The sequence below is a fragment of the Neoarius graeffei genome, chromosome 25, assembly GCF_027579695.1.
Source record: "Neoarius graeffei isolate fNeoGra1 chromosome 25, fNeoGra1.pri, whole genome shotgun sequence".
Lineage (NCBI taxonomy): Eukaryota > Metazoa > Chordata > Actinopteri > Siluriformes > Ariidae > Neoarius > Neoarius graeffei.
The window spans coordinates 16,247,587-16,266,436 of record NC_083593.1 but is presented as its reverse complement, the minus strand read 5'-3'; the positions used below and the strand labels follow the sequence as shown (position 1 = coordinate 16,266,436).

Sequence of the window (18,850 nt, the reverse complement as noted above, 5' to 3'; positions counted from 1 at the left end):
GTCTTTCAGTTCACGATCTAGAGCAAGTGGCAAAAGATCTAACGCCACGAGTCTATTTTTGTATGACATCTCGCCCATCTTTACTTGGAAAATCCATCTTGTCGCGCGCCGCTGCACACGCTCTACTTGGCCTTTCAGGATGACTTTGTCCGGTGACCAGACTTGTGTCGCATAGCTCAGCTGAGATTTTACCAGCGATAAGTAGAGTGTGCGTCTCATGGATTTACTGTATCTGTCAGCAAAGGACACGTCCGTTTTAGTAGTCCAAGGAGCTTGTTTGCTTTAGCACAGATAGTATGAATGTGGGAGTTCCAAGTTAGATCGCTAGTGATGGTAACTCCAAGGTCTTTTTCCTCATACGCATGTTCAAGTTGCGAGGTGCCGAGGCTATAATCGTAGACCAAGGGGGATTTCTTGCGCGTTACACTAAGCAATTTACACTTCGATACATTGAAGCTGATGTTATTGCGATCCGTCCAATTCTGCATGTTTGTGAGACTGGACTGCAAGGAGAGACAATCGTCGGTGGAGGTGACTGACTTATAAAGCTTGGTGTCATCAGCATATAATGCCACCCTAACCCCATCGAGCGCCTCCTCTGGGAGGTCATTTATAAATATTGTAAACAAAAGAGGCCCAAGAAGGCTGCCTTGAGGTACACCAGAAGTGACGGAGGCCCACTTCAATGCCACACCGTCGATTACAACCCTTTGGACCCGCCCCTTCAGATAGTCAGCAATCCAAGACAGCAGCTGTCCTGAAACACCATACGCCCTCAACTTAGCTAAGAGGACTAAATGACTAAACTTTTAGAAGTGTCAAGACCGTTCAAGCATTCCGTGATTTCATTAACAGACACCTCAATGACTGAAATCTCCATATCCGTTAGTGAAGTATTGTTCCAATGTATGTTGTTTACGAAAGAAGACGGCGAACGAAAAACAGAGCAAAAATACAGATTGAGTAGCTCCGCTTTCTATGACGGTTTATCGCTTGATTTGCCATTATAAGAAATAACAGAGTTTGCGCCTGACCTCCCCCCAAGGAACGCTTTTTGGTAACTTCAAAATAGCTTTGGATTATTCTTAAATGAAGTTTGAATTTTAACCAAATAATCTTGATGTTTTCTTCACACTAAGTACTTAATATTTTGACTTAAAGTCCGAAGTTTCTGCTTTCGCGCCATAGTTTTATTGAGACGGAATTTTTGCAACACAGTGTATTTGTTGCGTATCAAATGGCGCACTTCTGCATCAATCCATGGCGGAGAGTTTGTATCACGTACTTTTTTCGTCGGGACATAGTCCTTCACAGCCATTAGAAACAAGTCTTTCCATTTTGACCAATACTCATCGATGTCATCAGATGCAGCTATTTCAAAGGGTGTCCTAGCGAGAGCAGCCCGCAGGGCCTCGAAGTCTGCGTTCTTAAAATCGTAAACCTGTCGCGTCGTACCATTAGCTTGCTTGAATCTCAATTGAATAGTAAATTCAATGATATAATGATCCGAGGGGAAACTACTCTCACACGGATGGAGTGTAGAAACGTCCTGAATAACTTCAGGCCAGTTGGACAGGAGCAAGTCGAGCTTATTTCCAGAGTTGGACCAGGAATAAATTGCTGGAAATAATTGTCACCCATTAACTCGCAGAATACATTGTGATCCCTCCTAGATCCCTTATTCGTCGGGGCTGATTGATCGCCCGTCCAATCTAGCTCTGGTAGATTGAAATCTCCTATGAGAATCAAGTAGGTGGATTCTCTATTCTCCTGGAGTGAGCTGTTCAGTTTGCCAAGCGATTCTGGTGCTGTATCTGGGTGGTAAAAGCAATAGAAAAGCACCGGTTTGTCATGGCCGTTTCTCAGTTCAACAACAACAAGCTCAACACCTTCCCTCTCCAAAACTTTACGTCTGCAGTCTTGAATATCGCTTTTAATTGCCACTAGCACACCCCCGCTGCGGTTAATCCTATCCTGGCGAAAGATATCATAGCCAGGTAGAATTTCACTATCGACTACAGAATCATTAAGCCATGTTTCAGTTAGTGCAATAACATCCAAATCCCCACCGTAGACAAGTCGCTGCAGGAGAGTAATTTTGCAGATTTTGCTCTCGCCGTCGCTATCAGAGTCCACTATAGGTTTTAAGCTGCTTGAGTTCAAATAAAGCACACGAAGACTGTCGCTCCATCGAGCAGGTCCGGGATTGGGGTGGATGCAAACGAGTTGAATTTCACACGGATTGAAACTTGCCACTTGATTCGAGCTGCAGGGAGCTGCACGACAGAAAAACTTTCTCTTGAAACCTGGCTGAATCGAGGTGCTGCTGACACCCGCAACCTCAAGTTCACAGCTGTCCCCCAGGACAGAAAGAAGAACAAAGAGCTGAAGCAATCCGACTGCCATCTCCATGCTAATATGTCACCATTGCCACAATCCCTCCATACAGAGCCCGGAAGCAGGAAACAGTAATCTTAATTTTACAAAGTAGTAAAACCAAGTCACAGTGAATATGTAGATCGCCATGACTATTTCAATAGATCCTGTAAATATATACACCATTTCAGTAGTGTCCTGTTCACCATTTTTATGAGTTTTATGTTTCTGTGAACACCCAACTATTTTGGTATTCACTACTTTAGGATTAAAAATTCCCAAGAGTTTATGTTTGTCAACATGGTGGAAACACAGTGATGTTTGGTTAGTCGTCAATGCTGAGTGTAATCGTCGGCGGCTGTCCGTCACTAGCGATGATGACTGCTTCATTAGGATGCGCAGAAACGCAGCTGGGCCACGAGGCCCGCATCAGAGCGACAGAGTCGTCCGCAGCGGTGGCTAAACCGTCGCATTTACTCCATCACCACAGGGCTTTCTTATTCTCCTCTCTTAATGAAGCGCCTTGCACAGTAAGGTAAGACAAACGATGTCGTACCCCCATCATGTTGTCTCTCTGAACCTCCAGATCTGATGCCAAGTGGTGCACAAAAATGCCACAGACCTGACGGGTATGGAAGTTGCCCCGCAGTGACAACTGACTTGCCGAGTGATGCCATCCGTTGGCCATTTGAGTGGCTCTTCTGCATGCCATCTGGTGGTGTGCCATTAACCCTGTTGGGTTCTTCTGCCACATTGCACCAAAAAGCACCCTGCTGACAGCGCCTTATTGGTGATGTACTATTTAACCCATAGCTGGAGCCCAGGCAGGTGCTACCACTCCGGGTCAGAGTGGACCTGGGAGCAATGGTGATTAAGGGGTAACTCCACTTTCCCCAATACTCAGGTCCGGGAGAACTTAAGACTCACCACTGGTTGCAGTTTAAAGTCATACCCAGGACTAGGAGTGTAACTACAGTGTGATATTAATCAAATATACCATGCACTGAGAGACTCCAGTTGAAATGATGGATTCTCTGAGGTGACTGGCATTTTGTGAGGGGTGCAGGGACGCCAGTCACCGAAGAGAATCCATAATTATTGGTGCCTCTCAGTACATGGTATATTTGATTTATATCCCTCATCAAAAAATTCCAAACTAAAAGTGTTAAGATTGAATATTGACATAAACTCACTAGAGGCAGCCATGTTTGTTGTTTACGTCAAAGCGGCCTTCGACCTGCACATGTGCAATGTGAAATGCTCGCTGAACCACAGCTGTGATTCGAGTCGGTTACTGAACCATTATTTTTGGTATGTGAAAAAGAGACAAAGCAGTACATAAAACAATTGCTGACTCACAAAATCAGAAAGCTGTTAAACCAATTGATCTGCGCTGAGTTTCCCAAAAGCATCGTAGCACAAAGATCAACATTAAATGGTCGAGCGAGCAGCACAATGAACACTCTCTCTTTTAGATAAGATGCTCGTAGCGTTAAAGGAACAGTCCACCGTATTTCCATAATGAAATATGCTCTTATCTGAATTGAGACGAGCTGATCCGTACCTCTCCGAGCTTTGCACGACCTCCCAGTCAGTCAGACACAGTCAGACGTGCTGTCACTCCTGTTAGCAATGTAGCTAGGCTCAGTATGGCCAATGGTATTTTTGGGGGCTGTAGTTAGATGCGACCAAACTCTTCCGCATTTTTCCTGTTTACATAGGTTTATATGACCAGTGATATGAAACAAGTTCAGTTACACAAATTGAAACGTAGCGATTTTCTATGCTATGGAAAGTCCGTACTATAATGACAGGCGTACTAACACCTTCTGCGCGCTTCGACAGCACATTGATACGGAGCTCAGATATCAATGCGCTGCCAAAGCGCGCAGAAGGTGTTAGTACGCCTGTCATTATAGTACGGACTTTCCATAGCATAGAAAATCGCTACGTTTCAATTTGTGTAACTGAACTTGTTTCATATCACTGGTCATATAAACCTATGTAAACAGGAAAAACGCGGAAGAGTTTGGTCGCATCTAACTACAGCCCCCAAAAATACCATTGGCCATGCTGAGCCTAGCTACATTGCTAACAGGAGTGACAGCGTGTCTGACTGCGTCTGACTGACTGGGAGGTCGCGCAAAGCTCGGATAGGTACGGAGCAGCTCGTCTCAATTCAGATAAGAGCATATTTCATTATGGAAATACGGTGGACTGTTCCTTTAAGATGCTTTTGGGAAACCCACCACTGTGTGGTTATTTTAATTTGTTCAGTTGAAAATCCCCCTGGCTGAAATGTTAATGTTTTTGTTTTGATTGTATTAATTGTTTCTATTTTTGTGTGTCTTTACTGTAAAATTAAAAAAAAAAAGACTTGAGTCGGCCATATAGCTTGAAATTGTGACGTCAGTTCATGGTATATTCAGGATATACCATGACTGACTCACACAATATCCTTTTTTTTTTTTTGACGTCATGAGATACATTGCTTAAAGGTAGACTGCCTTTCAGATTAGTGTAGGTCCTAAAAATAATTTTCCCTGACATCCGATTTTTTTTGTTTAATGGACCAAAAGCTGCTGAATTCGAATCACAGACTTCCAATTTTATTTTAATTTTTTTAAAAATAGAACAATTAATGAATTTAGGGCCACGTGGCTCTAAATTCCCCGCTATTTTTTCCTGCTTCACCATGACGCAGTACAAGATACTACGTCGTGCATCACGTGGTGGGCTTTCCCTGTTTGCGCAAGGCATTGTGGGATACAAATTTGAAACAGGAGAGAAAAATGGAGGATGCGAATGAAACATGAAAGACCGACTACAGTAACGGAAAGCGAGAAGAAAAGACGTTATGTTGCGAAGGAAAGCCTATATTTATTAGGACCAAACTAATAAATATCGGCAGTCAGCGAGCACCTCGGTGTGATCAGGTGTTTAATCTATTTATCTTTCATCTTGTTGAATTCAGAAAAGGTTTCATTTAAATGCACCAATAGATATTTGAAAGACTGTGTCTGCTTGTGCGTTCATTTTTGTTCTATTATTCGTGTGTACTAAACTCCTGAACTCTATCGGCCCAATCAATCCACATCCACCCACATAGACATTGGAAAAAAATGTAAAAAGAAGAAGAAGATTCCTGTGCAAATGTATTGATCACATCTATTCTTCATCTCTTTATCAAAAAAGAACAAATCCACCACATGGTGTTATGGCCACTCTTCACAGTCTTGACAGAAATTCTTGGATGGGTGACACCATGTGATCTTCTGCCCAACCTGCTCAACCCTTAAAAAAATGGGAACTGATCCTAGGTCATAAAATACAATATGGTAACCATCCTGCTGTCCAACTTGTTGCAACATTGCCTGCGACATACCCGTAGATTCAAGACTAAAAGTTTTTTTTCTGATGAAGGGTCTGTCATGCTCAATTAGTTAAACTGCATAGATGTAAATGGGAACAAACTGGTGAGTGTGTTCTGAAAACAAAAGCCTCTTGATGGAGTCTGCAGTCACAGGTGTTTACGAGTCTAAGTGAACCTGACCACTCCTTCGGGATTCTTAGTATGGCTTTGGTGGAGGACAAGAAGAGAAGAATTTAGGTGGGCAGATATGCTGCAGCATTTTAGTCACTTGCAGAGTGAAAGAATGTGAGAGACATGAAATTGATGCATGTATACAGTGTCTTGGAAAAGTATTCATCCCCCTTGGTGTTTGTACTGTTTTGTTGCATTACAAGATGGAATTAAAATGAATTTTTGGAGGGTTAGCACCATTTCATTTACACAACATGCCGACTACTTTAAAGGTGCAAATTGTTGTTTTATTGTGACACAAACAATAATTAAGATGAAAAAAAAAAACAGAAATCCGGAGCGTGCATAGGTATTCACCCTCTTTTGTATGAAACCCCTAAATAAGAGCTGGTCCAAACAATTCACTTCATAAGTCACATAATTAATTGATTAAGATCCACCTGTGTGCAACCAAAGTGTCACATGATCTGTCACATGATGTCTGTATAACTCAACCTGTTCTGGAAGGACCCTGACTCTGCAACACTACTAAGCAAACAACATGAAAACCAAGGAGCCTCCAAACAGGTCAGAGACAAAGTTGTGAAGAAGTATAGATCAGGGTTGGGTTATAAAAAAAATATCCCAAACTTTGAATATCCCATGGAGCACCATTAAATCCATTATAGCAAAATGGAAAGAATATGGCACCACTACAAACCTGACAAGAGAAGGCCACACACCAAAACTCTCAGACTGGACAAGGAGGGCATTAATCAGAGATTCAACAAAGACACCAAAGATAACACTGAAGGAGCTGCAAAGATCCACAGTGGAGACGGCAGTATCTGTCCATAGGACCACTCTAAGCCGTACACTCCATAGAGCGGGGCTTTATGGAAGAGTGGCCAGAAAAAAAGTAATTGCTTAAGGAAACATGTTTGGAGTTTGCCCAACAGCATGTGGCAGACTCCCCAAACACATGGAATAAGATTCTCTGGTCAGATGAGACTAAAATTGATCTTTTTGGCCATCATGGGAAATGCCATGTGTGGCACAAACCCAACAACACCCTGAGAACACCATTCCTACAGTGAAGCATGGTGGTGGCAACATCATGCTGTGGGGATGTTTTTCATCTGCAGGAACAGGAAAGCTGGTCAGGATTGAAGGAAAGATGGATGGCACTAAATACAGGGCAATTCTGGAGGAAAACCTGGTTGAGTCAGCCAGAGGTTTGAGACTGGGATGAAGGTTCATGTTCCAGCAGGACAATGACCCTAAACATACTGCTAAAGCTACACTGGAGTGGTTTAAAGGGAAGCATTTAAATGTCTTGGAATGGCCTAATCAAAGCCCAGACCTCAATCCAATTGAGAATCTATGGCATAACTTGAAGATTGCTGTACACCAACGCAACCCATCTAACTTGAAGGAGTTGGAGCAGTTTTGCCTTGAGGAATGGGCAAAAATCCCAGTGGCTAGATGTGCTAAGCTAATAGAGACACACCCCAAGAGACTTGCAGCTGTAATTGCAGCAAAAGGTGGATCTACAAAGTATTGACTTTGGGGGGTTGAATACCTACAGTATGCACACGCCAGATTTCTGTTTTTTTTTCATCTTAATTATTGTTTGTGTCACAGTAAAACAACAATTTGCACCTTTGAAGTGGTAGGCACATTGTGTAAATGAAATGGTGCTAACCCTCCAAAAATCCATTTTAATTCCAGCTTGTAATGTGACAAAACAGGACAAACACCAAGGGGGATGAATGCCTTTGCAAGACACTGTATACAGATGCGTAGTGTCCATAGTCTGTTATGAGCCGTGTAACATGATTGATAGCTCGCTGTGAGCTGCCCGTCCTAAGAAGGCCAATAGGTGGCTAACACATGAACAGGATTGTAAGAAGGGCTGCAGGCTGTTCATGTCCTTGGCAAGCTGTTCTGAGCCTGATGGGAAATTCCAGCAGTGATCCTTGCACATCTGCTGCCTCAGACTTGGGCCAGACTGCACCTCAAAAAATATGCCAATTTATGAATCCAAATGTCCTCTTAGAGACAGTGAGATTGCTAAGTGCCAGTCATATATTCAGTCAGTTGTGTTACCTGTATTTTGTATTATTTAAAGACGTTGTAGAGCTAGTCCATGTCATCAATGCCAAATGGTCTGACAACTTGCAAATAAGTCAACAACAAACAGCTTAATTTGAATGAAAAGTTGCAATCGATTAGGGAATCACGCTAAATAGCCACATGAATTTGCGCCTCCGACTTTTTCATAAGATCAGGTTTTTAAAATTGGACTGCCCTCCAGTTAGATAGCAGGGACTCCAGAAATAATGCATGGCTGACAGCAAGAAGTCTCGGCTCTTTTAATATGTGTGATATCTCTGTGCTTGTTAAATCTTCTCGAACTATTTGGAATGTCTCCCTCTGTTCCCAGAATATGACCCATCCCTTGGTAGTACATACAGTCACTGACTGCATGCTTGTAAGTCAAATGTTTGTAAGTCATTTGCAAACTGGAACCCATATTTATTCATCAAATGCTTGAAGCAGCTGCATCTCATGCCAGCATCATAAAAATCAAGCGAATGTGGCCACATTTCGGTTGCAAATGCCACAAGTTCGCTGACCAAACAGGAAGTGGTGGTCATGCAGGCATAAACATTCACTCACAAGATGTTTAGCTCATAATGAAAAGCAGCAGTGGATCCTGAAACCAGAAGGCCTGTAAATTTATTATGTGTCGCTCCTTCAGTCTTCGTTTTCTGGCCTTAAGAGCTGTAACCCACAGCGGAGATCAGAAATGATTTACTTCATTTTTATAGACTTGTGTTTGTGTGTGTGTGTGTCTGCCTGCTATTCTTTCGATCTGCCTGTAGTACAGAAAATAGTTATTTGATCAAATGTTGAGATTATGTCTGTATTTCGCAAACTTTTGTGTGTGTGTGTGTGTGTTTGTACAGGAGCTCTCCAGATGACTGCAGTGTAGGGAAAGGAAAAATGGCAAGTGGAGGTGATGGTGCTACTATGACCTACAGCAGCTACATGGAGGACAAACATGCCGCCCCTCCTAATATGACAACTAACGAGCGGAGAGTTATTGTACCTGCAGGTCTCACTCACACACGACAAACACACACATACACGCATTAAAATCTACAACGCTACATATTTCCATTCATTTACATATATTTGTGTGTGTGTGTATTTATATGTGCGTACGTGCATACGCCAGGCTTTTGCGTGTGTGTTCGTATGCCAGGCTTTCTCAGGTTGAGCAACACGCTCCGTCCCCAAAAGCCAAAAAGTAACTTCCTCCTCAGTAAAGTTGACAGGCACAGCAAGGCAGCATGTTTAGTGCATCCTGTTTTCACTCTGCGGAGGGACAATGGACACAGGAGATGCAGGAATGCAGCGGCAGGAAGCACATCCCTAAGTGTGCAGAGCCGAACAGATTTGTGAGCTCTCACTTGTAAAAGGAGGGTCAGCGGCACTCAGCGGGAATAAGAAAGGTTGAGAAGGTTTAATACATTTTCAAACGGACAGATATGGGCAGTGATGTACACTACCGTTCAAAAGTTTGGGGTCACCCAGACAATTTTGTGTTTTCCATGAAAAGTCACACTTTTATTTACCACCATAAGTTGTAAAATGAATAGAAAATATAGTCAAGACATTTTTCTGGCCATTTTGAGCATTTAATCGACCCCACAAATGTGATGCTCCAGAAACTCAATCTGCTCAAAGGACGGTCAGTTTTATAGCTTCTCTAAAGAGCTAAACTGTTTTCAGCTGTGCTAACATGATTGTACAAGGGTTTTCTAATCATCCATTAGCCTTCTGAGGCAATGAGCAAACACATTGTACCATTAGAACACTGGAGTGAGAGTTGCTGGAAATGGGCCTCTATACACCTATGGAGATATTGCACCAAAAACCAGCTAGAATAGTCATTTACCACATTAGCAATGTATAGAGTGGATTTCTGATTAGTTTAAAGTGATCTTCATTGAAAAGAACAGTGCTTTTCTTTCAAAAATAAGGACATTTCAAAGTGACCCCAAACTTTTGAACAGTAGTGTACACACACACTTACCCTGACTGGTACAGTGAACTCTCACTAGAACTGTCTGTTCGAGGTTCACCACGTTCTACACACAACAAGTAAGGAAGTCCCGCCCATTCAGAATAGAATCAGGAATTCACTCATTTTAGTGAGTCTCGAGGAAGAATTGAGTGTCCTGTAAATATTCCACCTTTCCTCTAGATTATTAAGACATTTATATTTATTACTAAGAACGTACTGTTTATATCAAGCAACATAAGAAGCATTTTGTCGTCTCCATTGGAAACACAATTTCATGCTGGTGCAAAGGCTAAAAATACTTTGTTTTTATTGTATTCCACATTTCTGAATAATAATAAAGAGATTAAATAAACATACGGAATTATGTAGTGGCCAAAAGTTCGGAAAAAGTTTCTACATACTTGTCCAAATTGATCATATTTGCTGGTTGCGGTTTTAAATTCTTGATGAAATGGCATTGTAGAAATAATAATAACAATAAAAAATAAATAAGAATAATTTTTATTATTATACTGTATATGAGCTTATAACCGCGGCACGGTGGTGTAGTGGTTAGCACTGTTGCCTCACAGCAAGAAGGTTCCGGTTTCGAACATCACAGCCGACGGGGGGCCTTCCTGTCTGGAGTTTGCATGTTCTCCTCATGTCTACGTGGGTTTCCTCCAGGTGCTCCGGTTTCCTCCGCAGTTCAAAGACATGCAGATTTGGTAAAATACCCAGCCACTGGTGTTGCACAAGACAGTGCATACTTAGTGCTAGTCCCAAGCGCGGATAGATTGGGGAAGGTTACGTCAGAAAGGGCATCTGGTGTAAAACCTATGCCAAATCAAATATGCAGAACAGATCCACTGTGGCGCCCCCTAACAGGCGCAGCCGACAAAAGAAGACTGTATATGAGCTTATACGTTAATACATCATTATATCAGAATTCAGAATGCTAAAATTCCCATGTGTCAAGTCAAGTTTATTTGTATAGCGCTTTTAACAACAGACATTGTCGCAAAGCAGCTTTACAGAAAATTAAAGTCTTTAAACATGAGCTAATTTTATCCCTAATTAATCCCCGATGAACAAGCCTATGGCGATGGTGGCAAGGATAAACTTCCTCAGATGACATGAGGAAGAAACCTCGAGAGGAACCAGACTCAAAAGGGAACCCATCCTCATTTGGGAGATAACAGACAATGTGATTATAAATAACTTGCTTCTACAACAGTGTCCTATAGAGTCACAAAGTAATACCTGTGAAACCAGGAAATTCATTATAGTTTTAACATGACGTCTGGTTTTTTTGAAGTTATAAACTGTTCATTGATGGAAACTTGCGTGCAAAACTGTTCATGACAACCGCAGTCCTAAAGTAAGCAAGTTAACTGAAGTCCTCAGACATAAATGTATTACTGTAAGTGTCCAGAACCGTCTTCCAAGTGTGACTTTCGGCTGTCCATACGGGGCCGTCCTCCACAGGAGCAATGTGATGAGACTCCAGCCAGACGTAGGGCATCAGGATGGATCAGGCAGGTCCGAGGTCTGAGTTGTGTGTGTCACTCAGTCTCCTACCTTATGCCCAGTGTTCCTGGGACAGCCTCTGGATCCATCATGATCGTGACCAGTGTAAAGTGGATACCGAATGAATGAACTGAAACTGTGTTCAGAGCTGATAGTTCATATGGACATCACTATCATTAATTAATACAATTAATGAATGTTTGAGTGCAGCAATAAGCCTAAAAATATGCCTGTAAATAAACAAGGAGAATGATAGTAAGCGATTTCGTGTGTGTGTGTGTGTGTGTGTGTGTGTGTGTGTGTGTAGACCCCACGCTATGGACACCAGATCACGTGCGTCAGTGGCTGGAGTGGGCTGTAAGGGAATACGGCCTGCTGGAGGTCGACATCTCGCTGTTCCACAACATTGATGGCAAGGAGCTCTGCAAGATGAGCAAAGAGGATTTCCAGAGACTCACACCCAGCTACAACGCGGACATCCTTCTGTCCCATCTCCACTACCTACGGGAGAGTGAGTGACACACACACCTACCCACACACAACTATTTCCTACACTAAAAAAAAAACAGAGAGAGAGAGAGAGAGAGAGAGCAAAATTACTGATTTAACTTTCAGACTTCTTTGTAACTCTCAGGATTTAATTGTTCAGAATCAAGAATGTGAAGCTTCTTTGGACTTCTTATTACTTTTAAATCCTCTTAAAGGTCACACACAGATCAGGTCATGCCGCTATATCATCAGTAATTTCAGTTCCAATGTTCAGTGGGTGTATTTATTAATTTGCTTATATTGCTTTCTACCAGATCGTTTTTGTAGTCAGGTTTCGTACATCTTATTTTCTATATGGGGCCGTAATGGGAAAAGTGAAGTGAAGTGCTCTTTAAAAAAAAAAAAGAGAGAGAGAGAAGCTCTTTAGTTGTCAGCATTTCAAATAGGAGTATAATGCAGTATTATGAATGAAGATGGAATAACAAAAAAAGACTGACAGAAATTCAGTCAGAAATATGGAGAGAGAGAGAGAGAGAGAGAGAGAGAAAGAAAGAAAATGAGAGCTACCCTGACATTCCCTGTTTCGATATGGAGCAAGACCTCTCAGTGAGTGAGCACACACGAGCACACACATGCACACACACACACAGAATATATTTAAGAAGAGAGAATGCTGCATGTTGTTCACGTTACTGATTAACTGAATGTCTCATTTGGCATTTCGCAGCTCTTTCACAATGATGCATGTTCCATACTTACACCAGGAGCTCTTTATTGATGTTCCCCTCCCATTTTCTGCTTCTTTCCCTCTCCCTCATTTCTTCCTGTCCCTCTCTTTCTACCTTTCCCTCCTTTTATTTCTCTGTTTTTTACGATTTAGCACACAACACATTTTTTGAGCTGTTTTCTTCTCTTTTTTTAAAATATATATTTTGTATTTTGCCACTCCCCTCTTTCAAAAGAATGTTTTCTTCCTCAGCTCCACTTCCCCATTTGACTTCAGACGATGTTGACAAAGCCTTGCAAAACTCGCCACGGTTAATGCATGCACGTAACACAGGTAAGAAGGCTCATGCATCACTCGGCAACTGGACAGGTGCTCTGTATGTGCATCACAGCCTACATACCTACTTATTGGCTTTACTGAGGATCAGGAGCCAAAATGCTGCTGCGCAAAAGAGGTTTTAGCCAGCAGGTGGCACCATTCGGCTTTGGAAGCGCAGATCAAATGAGTTTTACAAACTTTTTTTTTTTTAAATAAGTAGGTGGCCAGAGATTTAGAGTTTTTCTTTACAACAGGGCCTTCTGACTTGGCCTTCTCTGGTGGCCAAAATCTCCCCTGGGCAGCTTTAATATGACAACGTGAAACGTTCTTGTAGGTTTATCAAGCACTCTGCATACAGCCTCTGCCTGTTTTGGGCCTTCAGATGCATGTTCTGCTGTAGTTATCTGCATATATCTATCTTTCTTGCACTTGAAATGCTTGCCAGTTTGCAGTGATACCACTGTTAGAAGCCAACAGATAAATACAGCTGAGTGCAAAAGTTTGCACGTCCTTTGGAAAACAAATGAAAGGGGACAGTAAAAGTCAAAGGATTTTTGTGTGTTTCACAGACGTTCCTTCATTTTCGCAATATCAAACATGGTAAAAGAGTGTTGAAAGATATTAACATTCGTGAAAACAATTTGACTAGTTCAAATTGCACTTCCAAGCATACTCAAAACCGGTGACATTTAGTTCCGTCTGAAATTTGGTCATTGTGATACATGTTTATTTCTGTAATGTCTAAAAAAAAAAAAAAGACAGAGGAAGTCCATGTGCGCATGTGCAGGTTTACCGTTTGGTGTCTTCTTCTTTTGGGTTTTACAGCAGCTGGCATGCAGTGTTGCATTACTGCCATCTACAGGTTTACCTTGACCGTGCACTGATAGTTCCATCATTCTGTCACAAAACAAACAGCTGATCACACCGAGGTGCTCGCTGACCGCCGATATTTATTAGTTTGGTCCTGCGTTTCCTTTCCTTCGCAACATAATGTCTTTTCTTCTCGTCTTCCGTTACTGTAGCCGGTCTTTCACGTTTCATTCACGTCCTCTATTTTCCTCTCCTGTTTCAGATTTGTATCCCACAATGCCTTGAGTGAACAGGGGAAGCCCACCACGTGATGCATGGCATAGTGTCTTGTATTGGGTCATGGTGAAGCAAGAAATAATAGCGGAGAATTTAGGGCCACGTGGCCTTAAATTCATTAATTGTTCTATTAAAAATAAATAAATAAAATTGGAAGTCTATGATTCGAATTCAGTAGCTTTCAGTCCACTAAACAAAAATAACTGGGTGTCGGGGAAAATTCTTTTTATGACCTAAACCTGAAAAATCTGAAAGTCAGTCTACCTTTAAGGAGTAAATCACGGTTCAATCAGGGTTAATGTGATGTTTCCTGACTTGAAGTCTGGAGTTGATTGTTTTCTAATAACTCAAAGGCAACAGTTACACAGCTTGATTTCTTTCAGAATATTCCTTTCATCATACGTTTTATCTGTTCATAGTTAAATTTAAAGTGATGGATCGTCTGCAAAACAAGTTATTTATAGATATCACTTATATGTAACAGCTACAGAACTTGCTTCGAGTTAATATTAAAGGTGCTGACTGCTGTCAGGGTGCAGGCACTTACGGATGCAAGCGCAGGGGAGAGTAGGTGCGTAGCAAACTGGTAACCAAATCCAATACAGCAAGCTGAAGATGTAGTCAGGGACAGGCAAGGGTCGGTCAATTTGCAAACAGAATCAAAGCGCAGACGAGTAAACGAAGTTGGAAATAAAGTCAAAAGCACTAGAAGTCAGGCAGAAAGTCAGAAGGTTCAGTATGATGAGGCACAGGGACACAGAACAATACTTCGTGGTGAGCGTTTGTGAGTGCTGGGTTTATTTCAGGAAGTGATTATGAGGAAATGGGAAACAGGTAAACTTCCTAGAATTCCAGACATAAGAGGTGCTGTGCTGCTTGGGAATTGTAGCCCAGAACGGCCATGTTTGGAGGATGCTCCAAACTCAGGTTTTCAGTGCTATTACTGACAACTGCAAAGTCATCTGAAATTTAGAATTTTTTTGTATTGTGCATGGCATATCATATGGACAAGATGTGATCATTTTGATGTCCTGAGGGTCGCTTTTCTTCATTTTGGGACCGTTTTCCTACCTTTTGAGGTAAACAGTATGGCCGTACGGAAACAGACGAACGTAAGGAGCTTAAACTAATTAGCATAACTATGGAACTGAGGCACACCAAAATGTCGACATGTGGAAAATATTGTGACTCTGCATCAACCTCGGAGAGTTTTGAGTTGCAGGGATGTGATTTGTGGTTGACATTTGCGAATAGATCCGTGAAACAAAAGACGGATATATCTTTTGTCTGTTGCTGCTTTTGTGTTATCATTTCTTTCTGTGTAAGATCAAAACATTAGGTGTATAACTCCATACTCGTTACCGTGGAGTCGAGCCTATGCATTTTAAGACTAAGATAGCTAAGTGCTAGCTAGAATGATTTTGTTACCTGTCTAGAAAAATGACACGTCATCTATCTAACCTTGCTCTATCTTGCAGCTGCACTCACTAGGCAGGCTTTTAGTTTCTTTTCTGCTGGCTTTTAGCTGATGAGAGAGAGAGAGCGCGGAGTCCGCCATGTTTGCCCACGCCGACTTGTTTTGGTTAACAGTAGGTCAAACACCAAATGCCCCACAGTGGTCACATGATATTGTTGCTCATTTGCTTCAGCAATCTCCGGAATCATAAAATGCGGGATGCATTTTATCTCGGGAAAACATTTACACACAGGATACACGGTGTGTGTAGCAGCAAAACATCTTGAAACTCCAACAGCAAGAAATATAACATTTTGTCCAGAATTCAACTTTGCAGTCAGCACCTTTAAGGTAAAAAAAAAATGCAGCTTGTCATGTTACTGGTAAAGCTCAAAGTGCAAGCTTCCAACACTGTAAAACCAATGTCTCCTAATAGAAGCTTTACCCTAATTTTCTTTCTTGTATTCCCAAACTAACAACAACAAAAATCCATTCATAACTATGCTTAAATTAGCCTGTGTGTGCTTCATACAATGTCCTGTGTATGAGATTTTCAAACAATAATCTATTTCAATAAGTTGTAATTTGCTTTGCATCAACGGTCCAAGCCGTACTGTAGTAGAAAATCATTCAGCATATTTTGACCAATCAGATTTGAGCACTGCGATATTATAACTTTTGGACCCTATCAAATATAGTTTGCCCTTTTCACCCAAAAACCTTTGAGAATTCAAATCTTTACACTCAGCTGTATATCATGGAGACATGTTATACATGATCTCATTGTAATTAGGACTGTCTTATGCAGGAGGTGCAAGCTTCATCTTCCCCAATACTCCCGTCTATCCACCTGACATTCCCAGAGGCCCTGCAAGACCAGGTCAGTTCTGCCTCTGCTTCTCTATTCATGCCTGATTATTATAAACAATGTGCACATAGTCTAATCAAGAGGAGAAAATACAATATCTTGCAAAAGTATTCATCCCCCTTGGAGTTTGTCCTGTTTTGTTGCATTACAAGCTGGAATTAAAATGGATTTTTGGAGGGTTAGCACCATTTGATTTACACAACATGCCTACCACTTTAAAGGTACAAATTGTTGTTTTATTGTGACACAAACAATAATTAAGGTGAAAAAAACAGAAATATGGAGTGTGCATAGGTAAGGACCCTGACTCTGCAACACTGCTAAGCAACATGAAAACCAAGGAGCCTCCAAACAGGTCAGAGACAAAGTTATGAAGAAGTATAGATCAGGGCTGGGTTATAAAAAAATATCCCAAACTTTGAATATCCCAGGGAGCACCATTAAATCCATTATAGCAAAATGGAAAGAATATGGCACCACTACAAACCTGACAAGAGAAGGCCACCCACCAAAACTCACAGACCGGGCAAGGAGGGCATTAATCAGAGATGCAACAAAGACACCAAAGATAACACTGAAGGAGCTGCAAAGATCCACAGCGGAGATGGGAGTATCTGTCCATAGGACCACTTTAAGCTGTACACTCCACAGAGCGGGACTTTACGGAAGAGTGGTCAGAAAAAAGCCATTGCTTAAGAAAACATGTTTGGAGTTTGCCCAACAGCATGTGGCAGACTCCCCAAACACATGGAAGAACATTCTCTGGCCAAATGAGTCTAAAATTGATCTTTTTGGCCATCATGGGAAATGCCATGTGTGGTGCAAACCCAACACCCTGAGAACACCATTCCTACAGTGAAGCATGGTGGTGGCAGCATCATGCTGTGGGGATATTTTTCATCTGCAGGGACAGGAAAGCTGGTCAGGACTGAAGGAAAGATGGATGGCACTGAATACAGAGCAATTCTGGAGGAAAACCTGTTTGAGTCAACCACAGGTTTGAGACTGGGACAAAGGTTCACGTTCCAGCGGGATAATGACCAGAAACATTCTGTTAAAGCTACACTGGAGTGGTTTAAAGGAAACATTTAAATGTGTTGGAATGGCCTAGTGAAAGCCCAGACCTCAACCCAGTTGAGAATCTGTGGCATAACTTGAAGATTGCTGTACACCAACACATCCCATCTAACTTGAAAGAGCTGGAGCAGTTTTGCCTTGAGGAATGGGCAAAAAACCCAGTGGCTAGATGTGCTAAGCTAATAGCGACATACCGCAAGAGACTTGCAGCTGTAATTGCAGCAAAAGGTGGCTCTACAAAGTACTGACATTGGGGGGTGAATACCTATGCATACTGCAGATTTCTGTTTGTTTGTTTTTTTCATCTTAATTATTGTTTGTGTCACAATAAAACAACAATTTTCACCTTTGAAGTGGTAGGCATGCTGTGTAAATCACATGGTCCTAACCCCCCAAAAATCTATTTTAATTCCAGCTTGTAATGCGACAAAACAGGACAAACACCAAAGGGGATGAATACTTTTGCAAGACACTGTATTTATAGTGCTGTGTGCAACTTTTTTAGGTTTGTACCGGTAATCATGCTGCTGTATTTTCCCTTGTTGTGAAGTGTGGCACTCCACTGCTCCTTTACTTCCTGAGGTCAACCACAGAAACTACCAGCCTTCATACTGATAGATAGATACTGATACTGTGCACACAGACACACACCTTCCTGTTGAGTTAACAGTAACTGCATGTTGTATTTAGTGCAGCTAATTTCTGTTCCCTTCCAGATTTGGCATATGAAGCTGCCAGACGATCTGCATGGCCTCCCCAGTCAGCGTCAACCAATAAAGGTAAAAACAAACAAACAAACAAACAAACAAACAAACAAAAAAAAAATCCCTAGTGCTTTTCCATTTAGCTTAACAGAAATATTTAATGAATTACCATCGTTCTCAGGAATGCTGGGTGTCCATACTCTGTTGGGTTTGCCGTTGCTGTAAATAGTAACAAGATGCAATAATTAGTTATATATTGTCAGAAACATAGTTAACTTTTTGTGCATATGTGTATTAGTTTCACAGTCCTCACCAGCTGTTGTCACCAAAACAGAGGAGCAGAGGCCACAGCTTGGTGAGAATTATTACTTCCTAAAGTGTCACTTCATTGTATCGGAGCTGGAACATGATACATACATGCAACTCTAATCTTGGCAACGCAATACCCATTTCTCAGTATATCAGAGTAGTACAAATTAATACATACTACTCTATTATGGAACAACAAAATATTGTAATAGATCATGTGTCATCATCACACTAACTGATAATGTCACATATGTCAGATCCATATCAGGTTTTGGGACCGACGAGCAGCAGGCTGGCAAACCCAGGTAATGT

The 18,850-nt window shown here is 41.7% G+C and overlaps 1 protein-coding gene across 6 annotated transcripts in view; it reads left to right on the top strand.

The window, feature by feature from the left end:
• The window catches only part of erg (ETS transcription factor ERG), a 129,093-nt gene that overhangs the window by 99,215 nt on the left and 11,028 nt on the right, over window positions 1-18,850 (top strand). For 4 of the 6 annotated variants that reach the window (XM_060908742.1, XM_060908741.1, XM_060908747.1 and 1 more), the window contains 7 exons: window positions 8,872-9,020; window positions 11,812-12,015; window positions 12,973-13,053; window positions 16,389-16,460; window positions 18,242-18,304; window positions 18,528-18,584; window positions 18,796-18,843. In XM_060908742.1, coding sequence (XP_060764725.1) covers window positions 8,872-9,020; window positions 11,812-12,015; window positions 12,973-13,053; window positions 16,389-16,460; window positions 18,242-18,304; window positions 18,528-18,584; window positions 18,796-18,843 — 674 coding nt within the window. The remainder of the gene's footprint in view (window positions 1-8,871; window positions 9,021-11,811; window positions 12,016-12,972; window positions 13,054-16,388; window positions 16,461-18,241; window positions 18,305-18,527; window positions 18,585-18,795; window positions 18,844-18,850) is intronic. The other 2 variants (XM_060908745.1, XM_060908744.1) reach the window with 2 other exon arrangements.